General features: G+C 41.1%; 1 protein-coding gene across 5 annotated transcripts in view; it reads right to left on the bottom strand.

Moving 5' to 3' along the window:
* Window positions 1-3,190: 3,190 nt before the first annotated feature.
* Window positions 3,191-24,431, bottom strand: part of slc20a2 (solute carrier family 20 member 2) — a 56,212-nt gene continuing 34,971 nt past the window's right edge. For 4 of the 5 annotated variants that reach the window (XM_022198111.2, XM_051950323.1, XM_022198116.2 and 1 more), the window contains exons 4-11: window positions 24,098-24,183; window positions 21,130-21,226; window positions 20,789-20,908; window positions 19,275-19,508; window positions 17,726-18,362; window positions 16,705-16,890; window positions 13,336-13,420; window positions 3,191-8,958 (exon numbers count right to left, since the gene is read on the bottom strand). In XM_022198111.2, coding sequence (XP_022053803.1) covers window positions 8,794-8,958; window positions 13,336-13,420; window positions 16,705-16,890; window positions 17,726-18,362; window positions 19,275-19,508; window positions 20,789-20,908; window positions 21,130-21,226; window positions 24,098-24,183 — 1,610 coding nt within the window. In that variant the 3' untranslated portion in view covers window positions 3,191-8,793. Of the gene's footprint in view, window positions 8,959-11,873; window positions 11,959-13,335; window positions 13,421-16,704; window positions 16,891-17,725; window positions 18,363-19,274; window positions 19,509-20,788; window positions 20,909-21,129; window positions 21,227-24,097; window positions 24,184-24,431 lie in introns of all 5 variants that reach the window. The other variant, XM_022198114.2, reaches the window with a different exon arrangement.

The following is a 24,431-nucleotide window of genomic DNA, read 5'->3' as shown; positions in this document are numbered from 1 at the left end:
ATATGCCTCACTGCAAACATTTATGCAAATCTGATCACATACGCCACTTAAAATACCAATACTAAACAAAAATATCCACTGCTTTGAAATCCACCCTGTCTGCTGTATTAAAATAGTTGTGTCATGAGAACAGACCATGTAGGGCCAAAGAATGCCTGTAATAACACAACTTCTGTTGGGTTTTGAGCATGTAAGTAGCATTCACGACCTTTGGGAACTTTGTGTAAAACAGTATGAACATCAAAGATCCATTTCGTGTCTTTATGGTGCTGAAAACCTCACAGTTTTAAAGATCTCTGGCTCAAATCTGCAGTAAAATGGATCACGGGACAATATTTAAGTGCCTGTTTGTAAAACACGCCGGCATATGTGACCCTTTGCTCTTGGATCGTTCAGTGTTTTTAATCAGCGTACAGCAAAAAGGAAAGAAAGATCAGATTCTTTCTGCAGGAAGAGAAAAGAAATCCGTCCTAAATGGTGGTGAATGTCACTCAGAAATAGCCATGTGCTAATTTAAATACATTTGGTACAAGTTGCGCTTATTGTATTCCTTACTCTGTGGAGAGCAGGATGTCAGGAGGAAACAACTGCAGATAACATACAAACCTCTTCCTGTATAAAACATCCATTTATTTATATCTCAGAATTGTACTTTTTTTTTTTTTTTTTTTTTAAAGAAAGCAACTATAAATCTGGAGCCTGAGTCAAAGGCACAGTAGGTAATTTCTGCTACTAAATAATGATAACAAAAGATGTAGTTGAGGCACAGTGTGGGATCATGGGAGTTGTGGTCTTCACTGTCAGTGCCGATGAAAATTTATCTGATATTACTCAGGCAGAAAATATGTTCGTGGACGAGCCAGTGTATAAACGTATATTTATATAATTTTTAATATTATGATATTATAATAATTACATCATTATTAGTAGTATCAGTAATATTTATAATAAAAACATACATAATCATAATTTGATTATTTAGAATTATAATATATTTACATATTTTGTAGTAATATGTATCTACCATTAGAATATTACACTATTATTATTTTACATACAATTATTGAAAAATAAAATAAAATATATAACAATAATAACAATTATATAACATGCAACTTCATTCTATGGCAAGAAAAATAAGTATTTAGAAATAGCAACGATTTTCAATATTGACTTAACATTAAACCCTGCCATGTTTTTTTCCCCTCCTTTGTTGTTGGAAACATTTGGCATAATGTAAGTAGTCAAGTCTACATAAAATATATCACTGGTCTGGTTGTTTTTAGATGTTTTCATACAGAAATGTTACATATTCCTTTAAGAGGACTTCTAGTTTGATGTCTGATGGTTTTTATTTCTGTGAAGAAGCCACATTTTATCACAGCTGAAGGACTTTCTGTTGTCAATTAAGACAAGAAGACAAGAAGCATAAATAAATGAACAATGTCTCTGTTAGGGAAACCCCAGATTGCAGGGAGGTCATGGTTTCCATTTCTGCTTGGTTACGGATTTAACCGACATGAAATGGAAACCATTATCCCATCGAACATAAATGGTGTCACTTGCTGTGAGCCAGAATCCGACCAGCATTTCTCAGCGTTACTGCAGAGACTTTGTCAAATTAAATCCAGCGCAGACAGCCACACTGCTGGGAACCTAAAGAGCAATCTGTGCCAAGCTGCTGAATTATTATCTGAGCATGAAACCCTAAATAAGAGCAGCCTGAAAAGATCTGGCAGATTCATTCAGTCTTTAAAGAGGTTGGTTGCTGTAGGAAACCAAACGAGGAGGGAAAATGAGGAGACACAACCACGGCTGTAAATGTTTTGGGGCACAAGGTAATAATAGATGTTTTTAAACTATGCAGGTTAGAGAATCAGTAAATTTAAGCATTCTTATAGTCAGAGTGCTTCACTATGAGATGCAAAATAAAATCAGCTATTTTTTTTTAGGTTATAGCTCCATGAGACTTGTTGTATCATAGAATGGAACTAATTCTGAACATTATTAAAAGCATAAGAGGAGATTTAATTTCCAATGACTTTGAACGTAGCATGGGCATGCGCACATACAACCTCTCCCTCACCCCCCCCCCCCCTCTAACCTCCCCCCTCTGAACATTTACGAACAAACGCCCCCCTCCAGAAACTTGCGTAGCACTCGTGAAGTTGCCTACAGCCGCTGTATAATACAATAATACATTTTACTTGTCCAGAAGGAATTTAGCAACCAAGGCATCTGTCTTTAGGTCCATTTGTTGCTTGAGCTGACGCCATCGCCCCAATGACTCGCCAATAATCACTTTTGTTTTTGCATTCTCGCGATCCAGTTGTCTTTATTTTCTCTGACCTCAAAAAATGCCTTTCTTTTACGGCTGGGTCCCCCTGGATCTTTATCTGCCATTATGTAAAAAAAGATGAGCAAAACAAGTCGCCAGCTAACTACGAAGCTATACCAAAGCAACACATACAGAAAACGCGTAAGTCCAAGGCGTACGTAATCTACGTAACTAGGCCTGAGCCGGAAGATTTTTGATTGACAGGAAAGGGAGCAAAGCAAACGCCTCGGTCCAAGCGCGTTGATTGGCTGATGTTTTTCAGGTCCTGCCATGTCCACAGTTATTTTTTTTTTTTTTTCATTTTTTATTCTTTTAGAAACGACACATAGAAGTCCACTAAAGGTCAGTATATTCATTTTATGTGACTCAGACTAATTAAACAACAAAAACATCCTCCATAATGCCTTTAATGGGAGAATAATCAATCATATGTTCCACAACCAGAGGCACATCCAGATTAATTTTAGAGGGGGGGCACAGGGGGGTACAACAGATATTGGGGGGGGGGGCACTGAAAAGTTGTAAGAAAAAACGGAAGCTGCAACTGACCTCTGGCTTTTACAAAGTATTTTTCGTGGACTTCCAGTAAGCTGTGTTCCTATTGGCTGTCCAGGTGGCTGCTTGGTGTTATCAGGAACACCTGAGCAGCTCGGTGTCAGCGTTATTTGAATGCAGTCAAACATTTCCTCTGCTTCTCTTCACCACTGAACCGAGTTTGGCTCCGTTGCTCCAGTTTGTTTTTTAGGCGTTAGCTTGCGGCTTTCAAATCAAAAGGCTGCACCTACACCGTGCGCATAGAAATAAAACAGCATACAAGCATCTTTTCACAAAAGAAAACACGACTCAGTGATATTTCAGGTATTCTTTGTAATTTTAATTCCCATAATTTAGTTTAAATGCAGACATTTTTTCACTAAAATCTTAAATAAAACATTACAGTACGATATATGCAAATCAGAAGAGCTTTAAGATTTTTTGTAGAAGCAGGCTACAGTTTCTTTTGAATTTTTTATTCATTTTTTATTTTTATGACTTAATTTCATTTTTTTTAGTTTTAAAGTTTTGAAGGACCGGACAGTTACGTAGCAGTAAACAGTAAAAAAGACAACACAGAGCTGTAAAGCCTGCAGGCCAGCCAAGGAGCACATTCTATTACAAAACAGACCAGAAAACTAGAGACAGCACGCCACATCCAGATGAAGGTCTGAACTGAAGCCCCCTCCGCCTCCGTCAGGTGGTGCTGGTTCCACGCCAACAGGAGGGGGCGCTATTACACCGGGGCAGGTGGAGCTACACGACCACAAAGTGACAGCAATGTAGTTGCACCTTCACAAGAAACAGCTTGTATTGCACATTCAGGGAGAAAGAAATGGCACATTCTGTTGAGTTTTTCTCTACAAAAAGGTTATTAAACAGTTATAATGCAGTAGAAGCACAGGAACTCCCTCAATGGCAATCACACCACTCATTGGTTTATACTGATCAGCTGAAACGCTCTGGTCTAAAATGCTGCTGTCCCTCTCTACGGGGAGGGAAAGTGTCCGACTACACCATCTAGTGCCTGCATTTGCTCTTAGATTTTAAATTTTTTGTATTTTTACTAAAATATGAGCTAAAAATACATAAAAATTTAGTTGAATTTAGACTGCACTTGATATTTAGGCTCAATAAAATCCGACTTCTTATTATGAAGACACAATTTTAGGCCACAATTACAAAGTTTTAGTTGTTCCGCATACGGTTTAAGTAGTTGTGTTTTGATCTGTTCTCTCACTTTTAGAGAAAGATGGAACATATGATCTAAATGGTCTGTTTAAACCACATCGACACAGTTTTGTTTAAGCCGCTTAGCAAAGAGTTTTTAGTCCAAACATGATTTTTCTTTTTGAAATCTGAAAAAAAAGCTTTATCTAAAAAGCTTAATATGTTCCGTGTAGCCTTTGTTGTTTAGAATAAAATGTAATAATTTCAGGCCTAATGCTGCCACCAGATGGCGATTTTCTCTTTCTCTCCCCATCTTGAGCAGTGCATCCCTTTTGGCCTATCAGGACTGAGAATGCATGGAAAAACAAACAAAAAAAAGATAGTGCGAGTTACAAAAGGAGGCTGCAGAGGATAGTGAAGATGTTCAAAACCATATATCTGTAGTGTGTCAGGTGACCTCGCACCATTTACAAACAAAGTCTTTTGTTCGTCTTCTAAAAAGCTGGCCATGCAATTGTTGGTTTTTTGTTCATATTTTAATTTAAATGGATCTGTACTACAGTTTTAAATATTAACAGGGGAACTCTTCCTTTTAACTATGAATAAATACACACCATCATATACAGCACCAGCCGCCTTGAGACTTTAACTGCAATCTAATGACTAATGGGAACTGCAGTTGTTGAACATCATTATTGTGCTTGGTATGGCTAAAATTAGAGCCTGGCTAATTTTCTATAAATATATATATATATATATAGGTACTGGGATGTCACAGATGTATCGGTGCTGGCATGTGTGTTGTCTGATATGTGCTGGTATTAAAGACTCTCTTGCACATAATATAAAACAGAAAATTGTGCTTGAGGTGACTTAGAAATAGTGTAATGATACAGAGCAGCGACACTGTCAGTGCTGTCTGCAGCACATGTAGCAGAGTAGATGGTGGGACGGAGCCAAGTTCTGTCTTCATGTTAAGTTGCTAACGATGATTTTCTCTTTTCAGTTTAAGTAATATAGAAACAATACTGTTGTATTTATATTGTTAAATTGCCATAGTAATAGTAAATGTCATTTATCTTAGAATACAAACAAAGAAGCATCTTTTAGTTTCTCTGAAGACAGGTCAAATATTTCAAGAACTGACAGCTACTGGAAAAGAAGCTTAGTAGGAATAGCAGGAGAATTTATACACTCTTAGATGAGAAAATGTGCATTTTTATGCGTTTACTGATGTTATTTATGGCCGGATGGCTTTTTCCATGGTGCCATCAATAGATTTTAAACCTTTAGTTTATGGTGATTCATGCTCAAGAAATTCATCTATTTTAGCAAGACCTTTTACAAATGAAAAGTTGAGCGTACAAGCAATAAAACACTGGAGTGGCCTTACTTCATCTGGTGTAAATTGTAGCTTGTGGCGGCTGATGTTGCTAAACTTAAGATAGATATTGTTGAGAAACTATTTCTTTACTTCTGTTAGAGTTTTCTTTACAGACAGTGCGGAAGAACATTTGATCTTCGACAAGCTCTTTAATGTTTTGGGAAACAATGCTGGAGCTCTTGTGCATTTTTTTTAAATGCACATTTCTCCAGACACCATAAAATGCGTACAAAGTGGATTTGAACACACCAGCCCTGTGCAGCTGCCCTGTGTAACACAAACTGCTGAAGAATAAAAGGACATGAGCTTCAAGAGTGGCCACCCGCTAAAAACAAGGAAACAAATGTCCTCACAGTCCAGTTTTCCATTACCAAGTTTAAAATTTAACATTTCTTAGCTTGCAAATATCGAGCCTCCAGATTTCTCCCTCAGGGAGCAGTCGTCCTGGTTTTTGCCGTCCTGCTCTCGCAGCTCATGATCAAAGCAGTAGGGAAACAAAATTACAAAGTGTTTTCATCTAAAATTCAAAAATAAAAATGGTAATTTAAAAATCTGATCTACTGGCAACCGACACGTCAGTCTACATGTTAGAAGAACACACCGGGCTTTCAGAGGGAAGTTTGGCACATGGTTCCAGCGAGGCGACGCCCCTGAAATAAGACCGTTCTTCAGTTATTTCTGCGATCACGGTCTTATAACAGCTGGTCCACATCTGCCAGTTTCCCATCAGCACCACAGCGTGTCCTCCAAAGTGTCTGGAAGCTCACCCAGGTTAAAACTCAGATATGGTAGAAAAATATATAGTTTTGATGAAATTTCTCTAGTTATTCTCTTCATTAATGAATTGCACCCATACATGTAGTGTTAACGCGTTTGTAGTAGCAGTGTAAAGTGACAGGGATCATGATTAGCACTACTACTACTACAAAAAAGAAAACCCCAACAAAAAACAAGTCATCGCGCACACACTTGCTCTCACTCTCTTTCTCTCTAGACACTTCTGGTTATTTTTTTTATACTTGCACTTAAAAATTCATGGTTAATATTTTGTCTTTCATTGGCATCATTAGGCAACTTTTTTGTTTGTTTTTTGACAGATACTCTACAATATGGTTACGATGTAAACACCACAGTACTTAATAATTTTTTTACTGTATCTGCACAAAGTAAAACACAATGTTACAAGGCAAGTGGCTACTTAAGCATAGATTTGTTCATGAGAAACAAAATGAAATTAGGAAACACACCACAAGAACAAAAAAAAAAAAAAGAACTTGCAACACCTGGCATCGAGTTTGTTCAAATAATAATAATAAAAAAAGCTTTAGACTTTGTTCATCTACAGGTCAGGCGAGCCTGGTAAAAAGCTGGTGATGATCAGTACTGTCCCCCCTCCCCAGTATACCGTCTCTATCCGACGTAATGATAGAAGTCTTGATATTTTTGTGACATGAGCAGTCTGAAAACCCCACAGGGGGCTTTGATTCAGCCCTCAACTCGACCATTTGATATCCAGCGGACCTTTAGCACTTGAGATTGAAACGCGGGTCGTCTGAAGACTAAACGCTTCTGCACTTCAAACAACACCGGCCCGTTCTGAGGAGCTACACGTGTGGCTGAACCGCTTCCTTGCACACCCGCACTACTGGCGGAGTTAAATTTAAGTGTTGGATATGACACACGACAAGCCTCAGATTTGCCACATGGACGGCATGAGACTTAGATTCTAAGTGAACTCTGATAATCTGACCAGTATACAGGCTGATAGAACCGAAACGAACATTTAGAGGTCCATTATTGGCAGGGAGCCTTTGATACAACGACGTGACTCCAGTAACTGAGCTTTATGTACGAAAACAAAGGCATACAGATGAAGATATGTGAACATTTCATGGGACCTTGTCATGGTGTGTTTTGTACATTTCCCCGTCTTGGCATCTGCCGCACCTAGACCTAATTTTTCTACTTTTAATTGGCATGTTGTAGCACAACTTACTTTGGCATGGTTCTGCTCTCAAAAGAGCGACCTCCCTCGGAAACACTTTCTCAAGAAGGGAACCTTTAACTAAAAAACTTTCTATCAACACTGTTGAATTTACTGATGCAATAGCACCAGGTAGAACAGAGCAGCTCCACTTTTCTCTATGGGTTCATCATTTGAAACTCAAATACTAATTTCCCCAGAATCTGTCAAGTGTGTGTTTTCTCTCTACGATGAGCCACGGGGATGAAACATACTGTAAATTATGACATCATGATGAAGTTAAGAGCCCCTTCCCCACCCCATCGCCACATTACGACATTAAAAACAAACCATAACCCCCCCCCCACCTTCCTCCCAATCCCACTGCCGAACTCTTTAAGGACAGTATTTACAGTACAAATTACAGTATAATACATCATTAAAAAATATGAGATCCATCTCTAAAAACATACAGGAGCTCTTGACAAAAAAAATCAACTCTTTAGTAAATTAGGTTTCTATGGTATCACGTGGAAAATACAAAAAAAACAACAAAACAAAACAAAAAAAGCAGAGTGACTGTCCCACAACCCCTTATCTGAGGCGTCCTTTCCGTTTGGCCCCAGTTGTACCTGGCTAGCATGTTGAAAAGTGAGATGATGGACGGGTTGGTTGACCACACACACATCTTTTCTTCTTTTGTTTTGAACTTTAAAGCAAGCCGCAATACAACAAATCACACTCAATCCAGCAGAACGATATGTACAGGGTTGTTTTTTTTTTATCTGGCATTTTGGAATAACGCAAATAAAAATAATATTAATAATAATAATAATAAGAAGAAGAAGAAGCACTTGACCAACTATGCTACCTGGAGTTGCAGGCAGAAGGATACAGATTTACTGCAGGCATGTCTGTCAGTTTAAGTGTGCAGAATTAACCGTTTTTTTTTTTAGAATAATTTTTAGTCATGTGCTGTCCGTATTTTATGTTTTTTAAATTCATGATTCTTTTAAGGAGGAAATAGAAAATGGCTGCCACTGTTCCAACATAATTCTTGTTAAAAGACTGGTAAGCTCCCTATTATTGTCTTATGTACAGCAGATTGAATGGTTACACACTTTCTTATGCACCCAAAAAAAAAAAAAAAAGAGAATAAATAAAAACCGATCAGAAACTCAAATGAGTCAAAAAGATCTCTGGACTACGGAGCCAGGCAGCATGTGAACCAACCCTCCTCACATACATCCACAGTACAACCAAGTCCATCTGTAAACCTCTGCAGCTCTTCTCGCCTAACCCTTCCCACTCCTCTCGCTTCGTTTCCTTCATCTGCAAAGTTTCCCTCTCCATCTTCTCTCCTTCTCTGACTCTCTTTTCCTCCTCTGCTCTCCCTCCCGGCCCTCAGACGAAGGGCAGGATGCCGTACACGAACAGGGCCATGATGGCGGCGCTGAACAGGCCGGCCACCGGCACCGTGACGAACCACGCCAGGAAGATGTTCCTGAAGAGGCGCCAGTCCACTGCTTTCTGGGAGCGGATCCAACCCACGGCCACAACCGAGCCCACCTGGAGGCCGGAGCCAGGAGGAAGAAAGAAAAACAATCAGCGGTGGGAGTGAACAACATGTTCCACGTGGCAAAGACACTGAAGAGCTGCAGGCTGGCCATGCTTTCCTTATTAGAGAAGATTCTGAAGGGTGATATTGTATTTTAGGCCAGTATCTGCCTACTGAACTCTAATGGAATTACAAGCTGACAACACCAGCTGATGAATTAAACAGCCAGTGATTAATGGTGGAAATCATGCAGTATGTTTCAGCCTCTGGCTTTGACATTTAGTTATGGTCCGAACAGTTCTTGGTATAAAGAAATCATTACATATGTATCAACTGAGAGCTGCAGTTAGTTGTAAAATATTTCCCTCTGAGCTGAGGATGAGTAAAACTATAAACTTCCAGTAAAGTACCCAAACTGTACTTCAGTTAAAGTACTGTATTTGACAACACACATTAGCAGCTGAACAGGAAAGCATGTGCAGCCTTTAGCTCTTCAAAACCAGCTAAGATTCAAATTTCTGTTAGTTACAGCAAGCCGAGTACACAAGTTATCACTACCCAACTTGAATTTGTGGGTGTGGGAGTCTGAATTGGCAGGTCTAGTGTATCAAAAACTCAATCTCATGATTAAGCTATAAAATGAAAAAGAGATTTTGAAGTTTTTTAAGATTATGTAAATACACCTGCAAATGTCACACTTCCACTTCGATATATCTGCATTTTTTTACCCACTTCTGTGAAAGAAATCCTATCAGAATGTAAACAAATGAGAAATCATTTTGGGGTAAAATGTCCAGTGACTGGTTTCAGCTCTGTGATGCTACACCGCGATAACATAGCCACAGAAAGCCATGTTTGTAGTCCAACTGAAAGCAACATTACTACTTTAGAGAGCCCATATTATGTGCTTCTTTTTCTGTGCCTTTTCTTTAGGTTTATGTTCTGCATATAAAAGGTCTGCAAACTTATGAAGTTCATGACTTACTGACATCACTATGTAACACATTTGCACCTGGCTAGTGCAAAAATGAGCACCTTCATTCACTATTATTTTCTCACTAAAGCCGTTTCTACTAAAAGGTATATCCACGTGGTAATCAACCTTACCTTGCTTTCATCAGGTCAGCTGATCTATAAGTGCAGACTGGGGTTTTTGGGAGGGGTCCTTTAAAGAGACAGAAGCTAAAACGGCGCATTTTAGACTGTAGTGATGTGCAGCACTAGAAAAGTTATGTGCTTTTTTGAGCATTAACGCGTAAACATATTGTAGTTGACCCCAAAAATAAAATTCTAAAACTGTAAATGTGCACAATATGGGCTCTTTAACAGAAAAGTATGTGAATTTCTCTCATTCTTTTCCTTTTGCATAAGTGGGCCTATATAAAAGCAGTCTCAACCGCAGAGCCTGTGTGGAACAACATCGAAACGTGGCCGTGATGCTTGTTTACAGGAATCTGCAGCATCTCTGGCATGCAGCAACAAATTCTGAACTCGGGGTGGCCTCTGCGTTGGTGTTTTCTACAGAGCTTTAGAAACAATTCACTGGACATATATCATTCCACAGCGAACCACACACACCAGGGCTGGGCTTCAATCTGGTTTAACCTCAACAAAAGAAAAACACAAAAACAACCTCTGTAGGTCAAAAAAAACAAAACAAAAGGTCACTCGAACCTGAACAAAACAACACCAAATGGAGGCCCATCACTGCTCACTCAAACCAGAGATGCTCACAGATGTTGCTGGTTACTCTTGCAACAAAAGGAACAGTAAGCATCTTCAGTAAATATTTCACATTTGTATCTTAAATCTTATCAGATTTAGTCAAAGTTTGTTAATATTCAGATTTGACATATTTCCGTCTCCAGCATCATCTGCGGATCTCCACACACACAACCACTTTAACATTCAGACACCACCACCACGATTATACACCTCTAACCATCAGCAGATTTAGCTTTTTGGCATAGCATTTGATTATCGGAGGGTTTTAGGGGAGAGGCAGGGTATTTGGAGGTGAGAAGTGGAAATGAGACATGGATGGCGACGTGGATGTTTAGATAAACTGATCATCAGTAATTGAATACCAGTTTTGAGTCTTGTGCAGTTTCCCTTCAGAGGACTTGAAGTTTGAAGATGTATCTCAAAGTTTTAAGATAATTTAATGTTTTCTCTGATTATCATGCGGTCGAATCTTTCCCTTGTCAAGACGTGTTTTAACTACTCGTACCTTCTTCTCCATTACAATCTACCAGAGTAAAGGAAAGATGTGCAGTTCTGTCTTTTCTTGCAGAGAGACAGAGGAGATGCTTTTACAAATCAGTTTTCCTGTAGACTTAAAGATAGATGATAGGTAAGCAGCTAAACATTTCCATGGCATCAATCTTTTCATCTAATTACTGCTGGAAACTAAGTAAATAAGCGTAATTGCAAAAACAACAACTACCTATTCCTTTTACTAATATTCCTGGATACACAAGTTTAGGTTTCAACTTCTCAAAATCTAATTTGTGTTTCAATAAAAATGAATTTGCACACAGAAAAATGCACTGAAAATATGTTTTAAGACTAACCTAACATGTAAAATAAAGTAAAAAAAAAAAGCTGTGAATAAACGATGAAACACCTCAGATTGATGAATTCTCTGCTTTCTCAAGTATACCTGACCAGCTATACACCTGGAATATAGCTTGATATCCAAGACGCTTGAAATCAAACTGCCTGTGTTTTGTTTTCAAATTGTACAGATCTTTCTTCAGGGGCAATTTCCAACATTGTGCTGCTGGAGGAAAGCTGCACGAGAAGCAAAAACTTCAACTTGAGCAGTTGTGATTGGCTGTGGCGATTTGACAGCTACAGGTGAAGCGATGAGGTGGAGCTCTGGAAAGTCGCTCTAACGCGCCTTCACTGGTAATGACTCCGATACCTTGCAGTGGGTGGAGCTTATTGGGATGCCCACATTTGACGCAACAAGCACTGTTAGCGCGCTCATTACTTCAATGCAAAATCCGCTGTGAAGACAGATGAGTAGAGAGACACACAGAGAAAGATGGAGAGGTAAAAAATAAAGTGGAAAACAGGAAGAGGTGTGACAGGCGGGATCTGGGGGGGACAGGAGGGTTGGACGACCCCACACACCAAACCATGCCAGTGCTGAGAGGGCAACATAGAAGAGAGAGTCGGTGGAGATGAAGATGAGACACCGTGTTGGTGGGGAAGGGGGCAGGAGGAGGATTGAGGACCGGAGGGGTCCAGTTTCTTCTTCCAGTTTGGATGTGATGTTCCTGAAAAAGAAAACAGGGGAGAGGGGCTGCACACTGCTGCCCGGGGCTCTCTGCAGACGGCTGGACACGGCTAGAACGATCTGATTGTCTTTTAGAGCAGCCTAAAGATTGATGGGGATTGTCAGATCGAGGGAATTAAAGGATAATTCTGGTTTGTGACAGTATAGGTGTTTTTTACATACTTACGGCTGCCATTTCTGATAATAATGCTGCTATTGTACTCACCAAAATAAGAGCCAGATTCCGGGAAAAGAGCAACATTGCACAGTTCTTCAGCTAAAAAAAACTCCCCTTTAAGTAATGCCAACTATATACTTAATAGAGACCTGAGAGAGTTGGAATAACAAGCATAGATTGAATGATTTTTAAGCAGTGCTGTTTTTAGGCTTCATGAGCAGTGCCTCACAGACTGTAGACAGCCCAAACAACCTCCAAATATAATGCAGATATATGACCCAAGAGATGAAAACCAGGGCAAATAAAACGCTCTGCAACTTAAAAAGCCTCCTACACTGTAATATTTAAAGATGACTCTGATAAACCTTTTATTAGCTCATCACTCATTTCATCGCTGTCTTGGGAGCCGGACAGACAAAGGAGACCATTTAGAGAGATTCAAGCGAGACAATTGAAGCATGATTTTAAAATTCAAGGCTTTGAAGTGACATGTTCCTCCTGATTCCTTGTGGAAATTCCCTCATTTGTCTGAAAACACGCCGGACAGTAAGACTTTGTTGTAACGATGCTGCCATTTTCCCAGATCACAGCAGTGAATTTAGCTTGTAAAATGTTGAAATAACTGTCAGAAATGACGGCCAAAGCTTGTAAAGAAGGTTGAGTGAACTGGAGTTATCCTTTTCTGTCACAATAATACGAACTCTGTCTTTTTGTATGTGATAGAACACAGATTACTGAGGTGTGCTTGATTCCATGACAGAACGCCTGGCAAAAATAGAAAAATGTGGCTATTTTCTACAAATTTGGGCCAAAGGGGTGTGTTAGCTCCAGCTCGGTGCTCTGGGAGGCAGTGTGAGCTCCTCGCCCCCCTGGAGAGGCCTGGTGGGGAGCTGTGGAGAGGCCAGCGGGAGGGCCGCTCAGTCATACCTTGCAGTGTGTGGTACTGACAGGGATTCCGATATTGGAAGCCAACACGACTGTGAGTGCAGAAGCCAGTTCAATAGTGAATCCACTGTGGAGGAGGGGAGGGAAGGGGGGAGGAAAGAGAGATTCTTCATTGTCATGTCTGGGACGTTGCTGCCGATGGCACACGGTCTCACCAGCGTCCACATTTAACCACAGCAGAGCATGCGACAGTTGTTTGATCTGCAGTAATCTCACTTACGCACATGCACACACACACAGATTAAAAGACAGCATTTCTCTCAGGGTCTAAATGTCGGTAGGCAGTTCATAAAGAGCGAAGTCTGTGTGTTTCTGCAGCGCCTCACGCTTACTAGGACACAGTTTCTCTGAAGTCATGTCCCGTTTCCAGAACATTATTCACACTTTGTCACCAGATCAGCAGATGCACGAGGAGAGAAAATCATTGAGAAAGAAAAAAAAACCCTTTCCCCACATCCCGACACAAGCAACCGGCCACTTATGTGCAACAGGAAACCGAGCTTTGGAATTAAGCGACAAAAACAACAAGGGACAGAGACAAATGAAACTACTGGAAGCTCTTTCATTTCAATTACTTATTAGATAAAAAGCAGCAGCCACCAAAGTTCTGGAGACACAGACTGCAGATTTTTATTTGGCCAAAGTGATGCAATCGCCGAAATGCCGCTCTGGTCGCTGCTGTGGTGTTCACGAACAGCCAGAGCCAATTTTCTTTCACAGCAGTGTTCTAATGAATTGACCTGAGCCAGCATTGATCACACCTCTTAGTAACTGGACACTTGCCTTTGTAGTGTGTGTAGTAATATTTCAGGTAGCATAGGTGAGCAAATGGTTCAGAGCAAGTCTGGTCAAAACATCTAAATATTATCGAAATCTAAAAGTGCAATATCCATAAAGAAAGAGCTTCAATTTTTCAACATGCCATTTAAATGGAGCGTTGTGATGCTGCAGAGATGCCCTATATTATGAATCATATTCTCTAGACATAAGAGAACATACTTGTGAGGTACAGAATGCAACAAAAAAAATCCAAAAAAAATTTCTGAGGATTAGAATTGTCATCTATTTCCATTTTTATTTTTATTTGGATTTTATCCAATTTCTTTATAACTTTATTTTATTATTCATTTTATTCTCCTTCATCCTTTACATTTTCAGCCTTGTGTTGGTGGTTTTACCATCTATTTTCTTTTATTCCACTTGTTCTTGCTTGAATGTAACATTTTATTATTTTATCTGGTGGTGTTGTGCTAATTTATTTTGAAAATCTTATATGATGTTCAGTGTTACTCCTGAGTGTCCCTCTTTTTTTTGTGTCCTGACGGTTCGTAAACTCTGTTTTAGCAAGGTGCTATAGAAATAAAGTTATTGTTATGATTAAGACTATCATTACTAGATGCAAAAAAAATGCATTTCCACTACAATCTTGACCTGCATCACAGTATGTGTCAAAATAATCACACATCACTCCCATTTTTCTTCTCATTTTGTGTCAGATTGCTACTGAATGCAATGCAGCAATGACAAAAATACCCCCCAAAAAAACATTCGCCACAAGGAAATAGGTTTGTTTGTGTAACTCTGCTAGTAAAACTTGGCAGATCCAGGTACATCTGCAGCAGTCAATCTCTGTGGCGGTTCAACAGGAAAGCTGGCCAGAATGGTGGAGCTCCATATTTCAGCTAGAAAAACACTTTTCACTGCTTTGGTACGTTGCACTTTTCAGGTGTTTTTGTTCTTGCTCAAATAAACCGCAGACACACAGCTCTACACACACTTTCCTGTCCTGGTCCCAAACAAACTTCTTTGTCAGACTGGATGCATGGAAACAGACACTGGAGGGGGAGAAAGAAAAAAAAGAGCCTTTCTAACAGTGAACCAGTGCGAATTTGTCTTTGGGTGCTGGCAAAAAGACTAAGCCGGTGATGGAAGGAGGAGATTAAGAAAGAAAAGAGGCACACAAAGAGAGAGGGGCCAATGAAGAAAGAGGGGAAAATAATGAGACGGCGTGAGAGCAAGTGAGGGACTTTGGAAAGCTTTAGAGGTGAGAAGGTGATAAAAAACAAGACGGAGTGAAGCATCGAGGACAAAAATGGGAAGGATTGAGGAAGACTGTTGATTGAAAATAGAGATTTACAGGAGGACGGAGGGAAGAAGAAAAGTCAGAGAAGGAGTCGTGCTGGCGTCCCTCCCTGTGGTCGGTTAAGACAGACTCGGGTTCCCACTGCGCCCTTCCTGCCTGACTTCTCTTCATCCAGAATGCCAAACAACTTCCTGTAACCCTGTGTGATGTTCCTGCCAGGCAACACTGCACACACACACTGTCAAAAACTAGCTGGAACAATTAGACCTCAGTGTGCCTGCATGCATGCTCGCGCACACTTACAGTAGATTCTCCTCACAGCAGCAAACCTGCAGGAACCGAGCTGGGCTTCCTTTACACACAAACATCTCCGAGGTTTGCACACAATCACGCGCACAAACGCACACTCCACGGCTAACGCGTAGGAAGACGGGAGGACAGCGAGACACAGAGAGTAAGACGGAGATCGAAGTCAAGGACAGAGGAGCAGCAGTGAGCGGTTAAGGATGCGTGATCTCGGTTGCTTAGGTTGTTGGACAAAGTGCGCCCCGGGGCTTTATCTGCTGCGGTCCACAAGGCTATTCGTTTATTTAGAATGATTACGTAACAAGTTAAAAGGTCAGAGGCAAAAAAACAAAAATAGAGCGTACCATTTCTGTTTCACTACCTATGCAAAGAGCCACTACAGAAGAAAATATTTCAGAATTATTTCTAGCCAAGTTTATGTTCACGTAGGAGTGAAGAACGACTGCCAGAATAATAATTAGTAGCTGTTCCAACGCCGGGATCATGACTCCTCATAAAACTGTTTCGCTGTTAAGAAGGAAAATATCCCTTAACTTTTAAATGTGCATCCCACTACGCCTGCAACCGACATAGAAAATGCAAATACAACACTGTGCACGCAGGTTGTGTTGCAAAGTAATAGAGATTTCCTTGATTCCTCGTACAGATTTACTGCACCTGTAACGACGTAGCGCTTGAGGTGACTCAGCAGGCTATAAATGCTGCAGAATGTTTATGCCTTTTGCTGTCTGCATAGCGTGGAATATCACCTGAACTGCTCATTTCAATTCTGCTGTGGTGCATTTAAGTACTTACCGAGGAGGCTGCAGCGCTGGAGGAGCCCGTTTGTGTCAGCATGTTGAAGCTCTTTGGAGCGAGTGAAACCAAGCATATTGTTCACCTCTGATACAAAAACGCCTCTTTTTTCAAACGCACACACACCTTTGCACTCGCTCTTTCTTCCTGCGAGGCGGCGCTCTCACCTTGAGGGGGTGATGGGAGTCAGGTCCTTCCCCATCGTCTGGATGACCCGACGGCCCCAAACCCACAGGCCGGCGCAGATGCCTATGCCTCCGTAAAACAGCAGCCAGATAGGAGTGGCGGCGTCCTGCATCACGCCTCCCTGGTCGTAAATCATCCACAGTGCCACCAAGGGCCCGATGGCATTACTGCAAAGATGAGACAATGCATAATAACTTCTTTTGGCTGCCTCGATATATGTGTCGCAGAAGCTGGTATCTCAGTTTCTTGCTGGAAAAAAAATAGTTGCATGTGATTTTACGGACATTGAAGCCTTCGGATACAACTAAACATAGGTAGGGATAGATCACTTATCTGCCTGGATGATTATCATGGCAGATATTTGGCATTTTTCCTAGTATCTGTATTAGAAGATTGTTGACCAATTATTGATAAATTAAAGGTGCTACATCATGTCGATGCAGCCTCCTCTCTCTGTCTGTCGTCACTCTGTCTCTCAAGCAGAAATGGCTAAAACTGAACAAGAAAAACCAGGAAATTAGCTCCTATCACTGTGGTTAAAGCTATGCTAACGGCTAGCAGCTAAATTCAAAGGAAGCCAGAAAACAGAGCCTGGAAAACAATACTTTAAGATATGAGCCTTAATGTGCAATAAAAGTGATAGAACAGTGAAAGACTAAGAAAATAGAGAAGAAAAGCAGATATAACTGCAGGAGACAAACTGATCAATCTTAGTTGAGAGCGTCCTGCTTCAATCTTACCGGTTTCTATTTTACACATTCAGTTAAAGTCACACTTATTAATGAAGAAGCCTAGTTATGAATGACAGGGTCCCTGCTATGAAAACATGGCATGCAATGTAAATATCGGTTCCAAATATCGGTTATTGGTCTTTCTTGATTACCAATAAGAGGCATCGGCCCTGAAAAACCCATATCGGTCGAGATATTAGGAAGCCTCCTCTACATGCGCTCTGGGTCATTTCAGTTGCTTTTCTGTTATACAAGCAGCAGGAGGCAGCACCTGACATCGTTGCCTCCGTGAGCGAAGGAGCCGAAGCAGGCGGTGAGGATCTGCAGGAAGTGGAAGAGCAGAAACACCTCGGGCTTGTCCTTCTCCTCGTGATCTTCTTCTGCCAGGTCGTCCAGAGGTACCGGTGCCGGAGCTCCGTCTTCGTCCACCCCCTCCAGCTCCGTGGCCAGCTTCATCTCCACGCCGCCCTCCTCCGCCTCGATCTCAGCCTCGGCCACGGCGTTGCAGTACGACGAGTAGCTGTCGTAGCGTACCCTCTTCTTGGAGTAAGACACGCTGTTGCTTCTGCCGCCTCCTTCGCCCACCAGCTTTTCACTGTCCTCCCGGGATTCCTGGCGCATGAGCGGCTGGACCGGCATGCCGCATATCGCCGCCGTGTAGCAGGTGTAGCTGTTGTTGCGGCGCAGCAGGCGGTAGTTGTTGTCCGGGGGGCCGGCGTTGGAGCCCGAGCGGTCGCTGTCGTCCATGCGGCCCAGGTGGATTTTGTGGAGCAGGTCTTTGTACAGACCCGAGTCTTTGTGCACGGTGTGGTACACCTGGCCGTCGCTGCGCATGTGGCCGTCGAAGCTGAAGCTGCCGTTAGAGATGGGTGACTTGAGGCAGCCGTTGGTCATCGAGTGGGTCCGACCTGGAGGAAAGAAGATGGAGAGGAGGGTGAGGAAAGTTTGGGATGACCAAGAGGTTCAATCACCATTAATGTCACAGCTCTGCTACACCCTTATTTCTTCTAATATTCACATCTGGCACAAGTCACATTAACCCCCTGAACCCGAAACTTGCCAGCAGGACAAAAACCGTCTAAATTACACCAATTTTGAGAGCCACAAACTGTAAAGACAGAAAGAATTGTTGGATTTTCAACTTTCCGACAGTACTTGACCTCATCATGTATGACTTTTAAGTCTTGAACTAATGCATTTAATCCAAATCATTTTATTGTACATCGGTCATTTGAATAAAGAAAATCACTATTATTTAAGTGTTTGCATTAACCAGATTCTATTAAAAAACTAAAGTTCCGCACATTTTGGTGCAACTGAAAGCCCATGATTGACTCAGCTGGGACCAACAGTAACATGATAAAAGTTCAGGGCCTTCTCGGCTGAACTGCAGGCTGTGCTTAAACACAAAAGATGGGAGACAGGTCTGGAAACAAATGTATAAAGTAAGCAGGAGAACATCTATAGTACAAAAGTGTCACTACTGTGTTGGGCATTTGGGAAAATGTTGCACATGTTGATTCCAGGCTTTTCAGTTACTTATATGTTATATTGCACAAAAGACTATTTTGAGTTTGCTCCACTTCTAGCCACATTCGTGCTGGACTTTATATTGGAGTGAAAAATGAGCCCACAGTGAGTAAAAATGTGACAGGAGTAAATAAAACATCCCAAAACTCATTGGATTGAAGGTTAATGCTTAAACAGAGCTACAGTCACTGTCCTCAGCCACACAGTTTTTAGTCAGTGTTTTAGTCTCTGTACTGGTACATTTTAAAACCTGTGATATCTTTTTGAAAAATACAATTTCACAGTTTTACCATACACCCTGCCATTTGGCAGGACGGTGCCTCCATTGGCCAGGTTGGTGAGCTCTCCGCTGGAGTCTCGGGTGCTTCGCTCGCTGCTGCCTCCGGTGAGCGGCAGCACAGCCTCGTCTGTCCCTTTGGCCCCCGGCAGCTCTTTAAAGACGGGGCTCTCCTCCTCTTCTTCAGGGATCTTGTCCAAGCTCTCATCAGAAATCCTTGACAGAGCCTGTTCCTTCTTTAAACGACCTGGAAGAAATGAAGGGATTAAGGTTAACGGAGATATTAGAGTCAGATGAAACCCCTTAACAAGGCTCATTAGCAGGACCTGAAATACTAACATATATGACAAGAATGTCACAACTGTATTCACATGTCAGGCTTATATTCTTATGACTTACAGTGTGATGGAGAAGCATAAAAATTCAAATGCTGCTTGAAAAGACCGAGAAGTTATCTGGATGATTTCCATTTAGGGCAAGCTGACGGATTCAGGACAGGAGTTTTGCAAGTGAAATGCTAATTTGGCACGAAGGTCATAATTTTTTTTTTTTCCAATTTAATATTCCATGCTTTCTTCTTGAAGCTGTGTTGTCCCTCTGTGCCAATAGAAACACCAATCAACCAGGAAAAACCCTGTTGCCTGGCTATGAAAAGACAAAACCATGTGTAAACATTCCACAAACACATAGAGCCATCAGCTGATCCAAAATAATCCCGGCGCTGATGCACTTGATGCCTCCCCTTCGCTCCTCAAAGACCCCAGTGCAAACACAGAAACAATCTCTGCCGTCACCTGTTTCACTTTGACGGACGCCGTAATATCCGATAAAATCACCTTTAATCCTCGCAAGCACTCAGAGGTCGTGACACGTTTAGCAACAGTTCAAGTCGGAGAAATTAAAAATCTATTTTGAGCCCTGACGAGGTTACTGCTTGTGGAACACATATTAACCTTAATTTTTATTTTAATACGCAAAACTACAAGGTTTATCAGTTTGAATCTATTCATGGCCTTCCAGAGTTGTGGATTGAGAGCTTGTATCTTTGTCTTTTAATTGTTGCAGAAATTCTTATTTATTTTGCAGACTTGTTGTCCACTATTCTCTCAGATATTCCACCTACTACTCTTTCCACTGTTTTAATTTTACATCCTGTGTTTTAGAGCATTGCCTGCTTTGCTTCAAGCTGCTTGTCCCATTAGGCAAACAGTTCCTAACCTTCATCTGAAAGCTTTATTCACTGCAGGCCACGATCTTGACCCAATTCATGTGGCCAAGTTGCTGTGCTTCCAAAAATCTAAGTAACCGGAACACTACAGAGTTCACAGGGTTTTTCTTTTTTCTTTTTTTTTGGGTGGCTTTTGTGGCTAGAACAAGGGAACACATCCGATGGCATCCGTTGTTTGGTGTCAGAGCACAGCCTGCCTAACAACAGGCCGAGGCTCTGTCGTCCAGCCTCGGGCAGAGCTTTCAGATGGTGGGAGAAAAACCAAACACACACACACACACACACACGCAGATACCTACTTGCTATTTTTCTCCTCATCCAAGGACAGACAAAGAACCAGACCAGAGCTGCACACACCAGCGACCCGGCTAAAGTGATGAGAAAGATGGCCCACACCGGTAGCATCTCTAACCCGAGCACTGCAGGAAATGAAAACACACAGGGGGAACAAAAAAAAAAAAAAAAAAAAATCACATCTTGCAAGTAGTTTCAAAGTCATGTCGCACTTTCAAACGGAATTTGGAGCGAGCAAACGACACTGGCGCCGTCCCCGTTAAGATCCAGATGATAATTTGATCGTACACTGGTGTCAGACGAATAAACGGAGATAACGTTGCTATTAGTGGAAGGAGGAACTTACACGGGGCTCCAGTGTACATGATGGAGAATGTGTTGATCCCAATGGTGGAGGCGTAGAAGAGGGGCAGCGCTCGCAGGCCGTTCGGGACGGAGTCATCCTGTGAAGCAAACAACGCACAGATATGATGATTAAACACGACTGAATCATTATTTATTAACTTGAGTTGAATTTCTTAAGATATGCTCAGTGTTACAGCTTAACAACATGCTCCAAGACAAAGATCTCCCCACTGATTATCATCAACCTGAGCAGAAATCTAAGTATAAACAGGCAGAAGAAGTCAGGATGAGCTAAAATTAGATCACTGTCAGGGCATTTGCTTTATTGTGTCAGAGCAGGTGCCCAAAACTGTGATCATCAAGTGTGAACAGGGGGCACTGATTGATTTAATCGGCAATTCGAAGCTCGAGTAGCTCAGCAGTGAATTTTAAAAGATTATAATCTGACACTGTTTGCTACACAGAACAGTCTGAGGAAAAGTGTTTGGAAAAGGGCAGCCACTTTCAAGAAATACTTGATGAAGCGACTATTATTATCTATCACTGGCTAACACACAACTGAAGCACAACTGGAGCTGCTAGTAGCTTCTCAAAGGACACTGGTTTGCCCAATAAGTCATGGATTTGGGGACACAAACGCACAGTTTGCAGCCGGTTAACCCGATAAACTTCAGTGTACTGCCGGCGGTACACTTACTAATTTGCATAGGAATTTAAAGAATGTCCGAAGGCTGCAAACGCGATTATACAAACACTATACGCCGATGGAAAGCTTAGAATCTCATGAATCCGCCGGTATAAACCACTTTCAGATGTGATTACCACAGCGGGTAATATGAACACATTTGTCCGACAAACAACTAATATCCATCCATCCGTTCTCTATACACGGCTTCAACGTACACAGCGCGACTCACATTTGCGGGTTCATTATTACACACAGATGAAAATATTCCACAAAAAACGGCCATAATCCAACCTTGGACATCCAGACGAAACAAGTCAGTAAACTATTTTGTCCAAAACATGTCCTGAAGTCGGTATATAATCCACGAATCGGTCGTTTTCAAGGAAATGCACCTCGCGATGCGCGTCCAATATTCCCTGTACTTCTCGTCATATTTTTTATTTACAAATAGAATATTAGCGATTTTTTGTACTGAAAATGGCTGGAATTGACTGCAGCTTAAAGGGTTAAGGTTATTTTTACTTTACTATCCCGCATATATTCATCCAGAAATCCCCACAATAGTGACAAAGTGAGCCACTGTACGTATGTTACCCTCTTGTTGCATGTGTGTAAAAGCACACAACTCTTTGGAGATGCTACATATGTAACCAACTAACAGGAAAGGTTCCCGTAAGCTAAGATGTCAATGGTGGAGCAGTATCTTTGTGTATATCTGTATTTTTGTATTTTTTTTAGCCTCAAACTGTTTTTAATACTCCGTTTTTGTGCCATAGTGTTTTACTTTTAAGAATAAAGTATGTAATATGTGTGCAAAACTTCACTTGTAATGTATGGGTACAAATATTTATATATTCTGAGACATTTTAATATGTTTATGTAATTATTTTTATGTTGTATTCATGTGTATATCGAGTTATATTTTAGATGTGCATGTGATCTTTTTGCACACCAGATAAAAGCAAATCATTTTGCACAATGTGTATTTAAAAACAAAATAATTTCTATATCTTTGCAAGTCCTAAATACTTTTTAGTACTTCAGTGAATAGTTTTTGTGCCAGAAATGGTTACTGCTCAGTGTTAGATGCTGGTTCTTGATCATGATTGTAGCTGCTCTAACACAGTATTTACCTGCAAAGAATCAATAATACATGTATCTCTCTACAGCAGCTGGAGGCAACAAGCTAAACTCCATGTTATGTTTTTGTCAAAACTTGAATAACAGTGTTTGCTGTTGAGTTTTTATTCTGACCTGTTATAGTCTCTTTGTTGCAGTAAAGTTGTATTTTTATGGATACTGGTGCAACAATGTGCAAAAAGCCTTTTTCTGAATGGCTTGCACCTTTCTGTTAATGAGACAGCATGCAGTTTAGACTTGTGTACAAAGATACAGAACAGATGGTGTCAAAGCAACAGAAAGATGTGCTTTATTGTGCTTTTTTTTTTTTTGTTTTATGCAGTCAACTAATAAAATAACTTCCTACTGAGGTCAGAAGTTCAGCTCCGGTCAGTTCAAAGGAATGGAAATGTTGAAACCAAAACTAGATGCGCAACAATTCATTCTTGCGCAACGTGTGGTTTGCTGTCGTTAAAAGTTTGATATGAAATACGACCAACTTTGGAGGTGAAAGTCTCACGTCTACAAACTAAATCTGGACTAATTTCACTGAACTAACAAATTTCGAGCGAGCAAACCTACAACAGAAAGCTCCACGTTTTGACTAAGCTGATGCAAATAGCCTGCAGAAACAGAAGTGAACTCATCCTGAATTTGGCCTGTTTATGCAGTGACTCCAAGTCTAAATGACAAACCGTCCTGTGAGTCATTCATACATAATCCTGCAGTCGTGACCTTAGGATGATCTGCAACACTTTCCTCTTCCTCGTCTGCCAGAGATTGCCCGTTACGTAACAACAGATCTGTGGCTGTTGCCAAATCAAATGGATTTTATCTGCGCTGAGGTTCTCTGGACGAGCCGTGCGTACACGTGTACGTCTGCGGCTAAGTTCCAGTATTTAAACTCGACAACTAACTCACGCTGCATGTGGCAAATGAAAAAGCTGTACGGCAGCGAGCCAAAGTTACACACTGACACCATTCAGAAGATTTCTTGTGTTCCAGCAGCTGGAATTTAAGGCTTAAAACTCAAAAATGTCTCATCTGAAAACCCAGAAATACATAAAATACTAACAAATTCAAAGGAGACTACTGTGCGTGTCGGCATTTATGTGTGTGTGTGTGGGTGAAAAACTGTAACTGTGCAGTGATGCAATCCCACCTTGTTGAGGATGAAGTGTCTGATGAGCATGAAGAGGAGTCCAGACATGAGTCCAGAGAGCAGGGGGGAGATGAACCATGATGCCACTGGAGTAGGAGGGAAAAACGTAGTCAGAGAAGCAGCAACACTTGAGAAAAAGCATGAATCACTCATACAGTCAGAAAAGATGCAGTGTGTTTGGTTTTTCTTTGTTCCTTACTCTTTCTAGAATGACTCTAAGAGGAAAAGGTCTGAATTTAGAGTTAACAAGTGTAAGTAGAAGAAGCAACAGCCCGTTTCTTTCTCTATCCGAGGTCCAGAGAGATTTGATTTTGCCTTAAAGCAGCTTAACGGT

Source organism: Acanthochromis polyacanthus, chromosome 7 (genome assembly GCF_021347895.1).
Source record: "Acanthochromis polyacanthus isolate Apoly-LR-REF ecotype Palm Island chromosome 7, KAUST_Apoly_ChrSc, whole genome shotgun sequence".
Taxonomy (NCBI): Eukaryota; Metazoa; Chordata; class Actinopteri; family Pomacentridae; genus Acanthochromis; species Acanthochromis polyacanthus.
The sequence above is the reverse complement of the archived record's forward strand: the minus strand, read 5'-3'. Positions and strand labels throughout refer to the sequence as shown.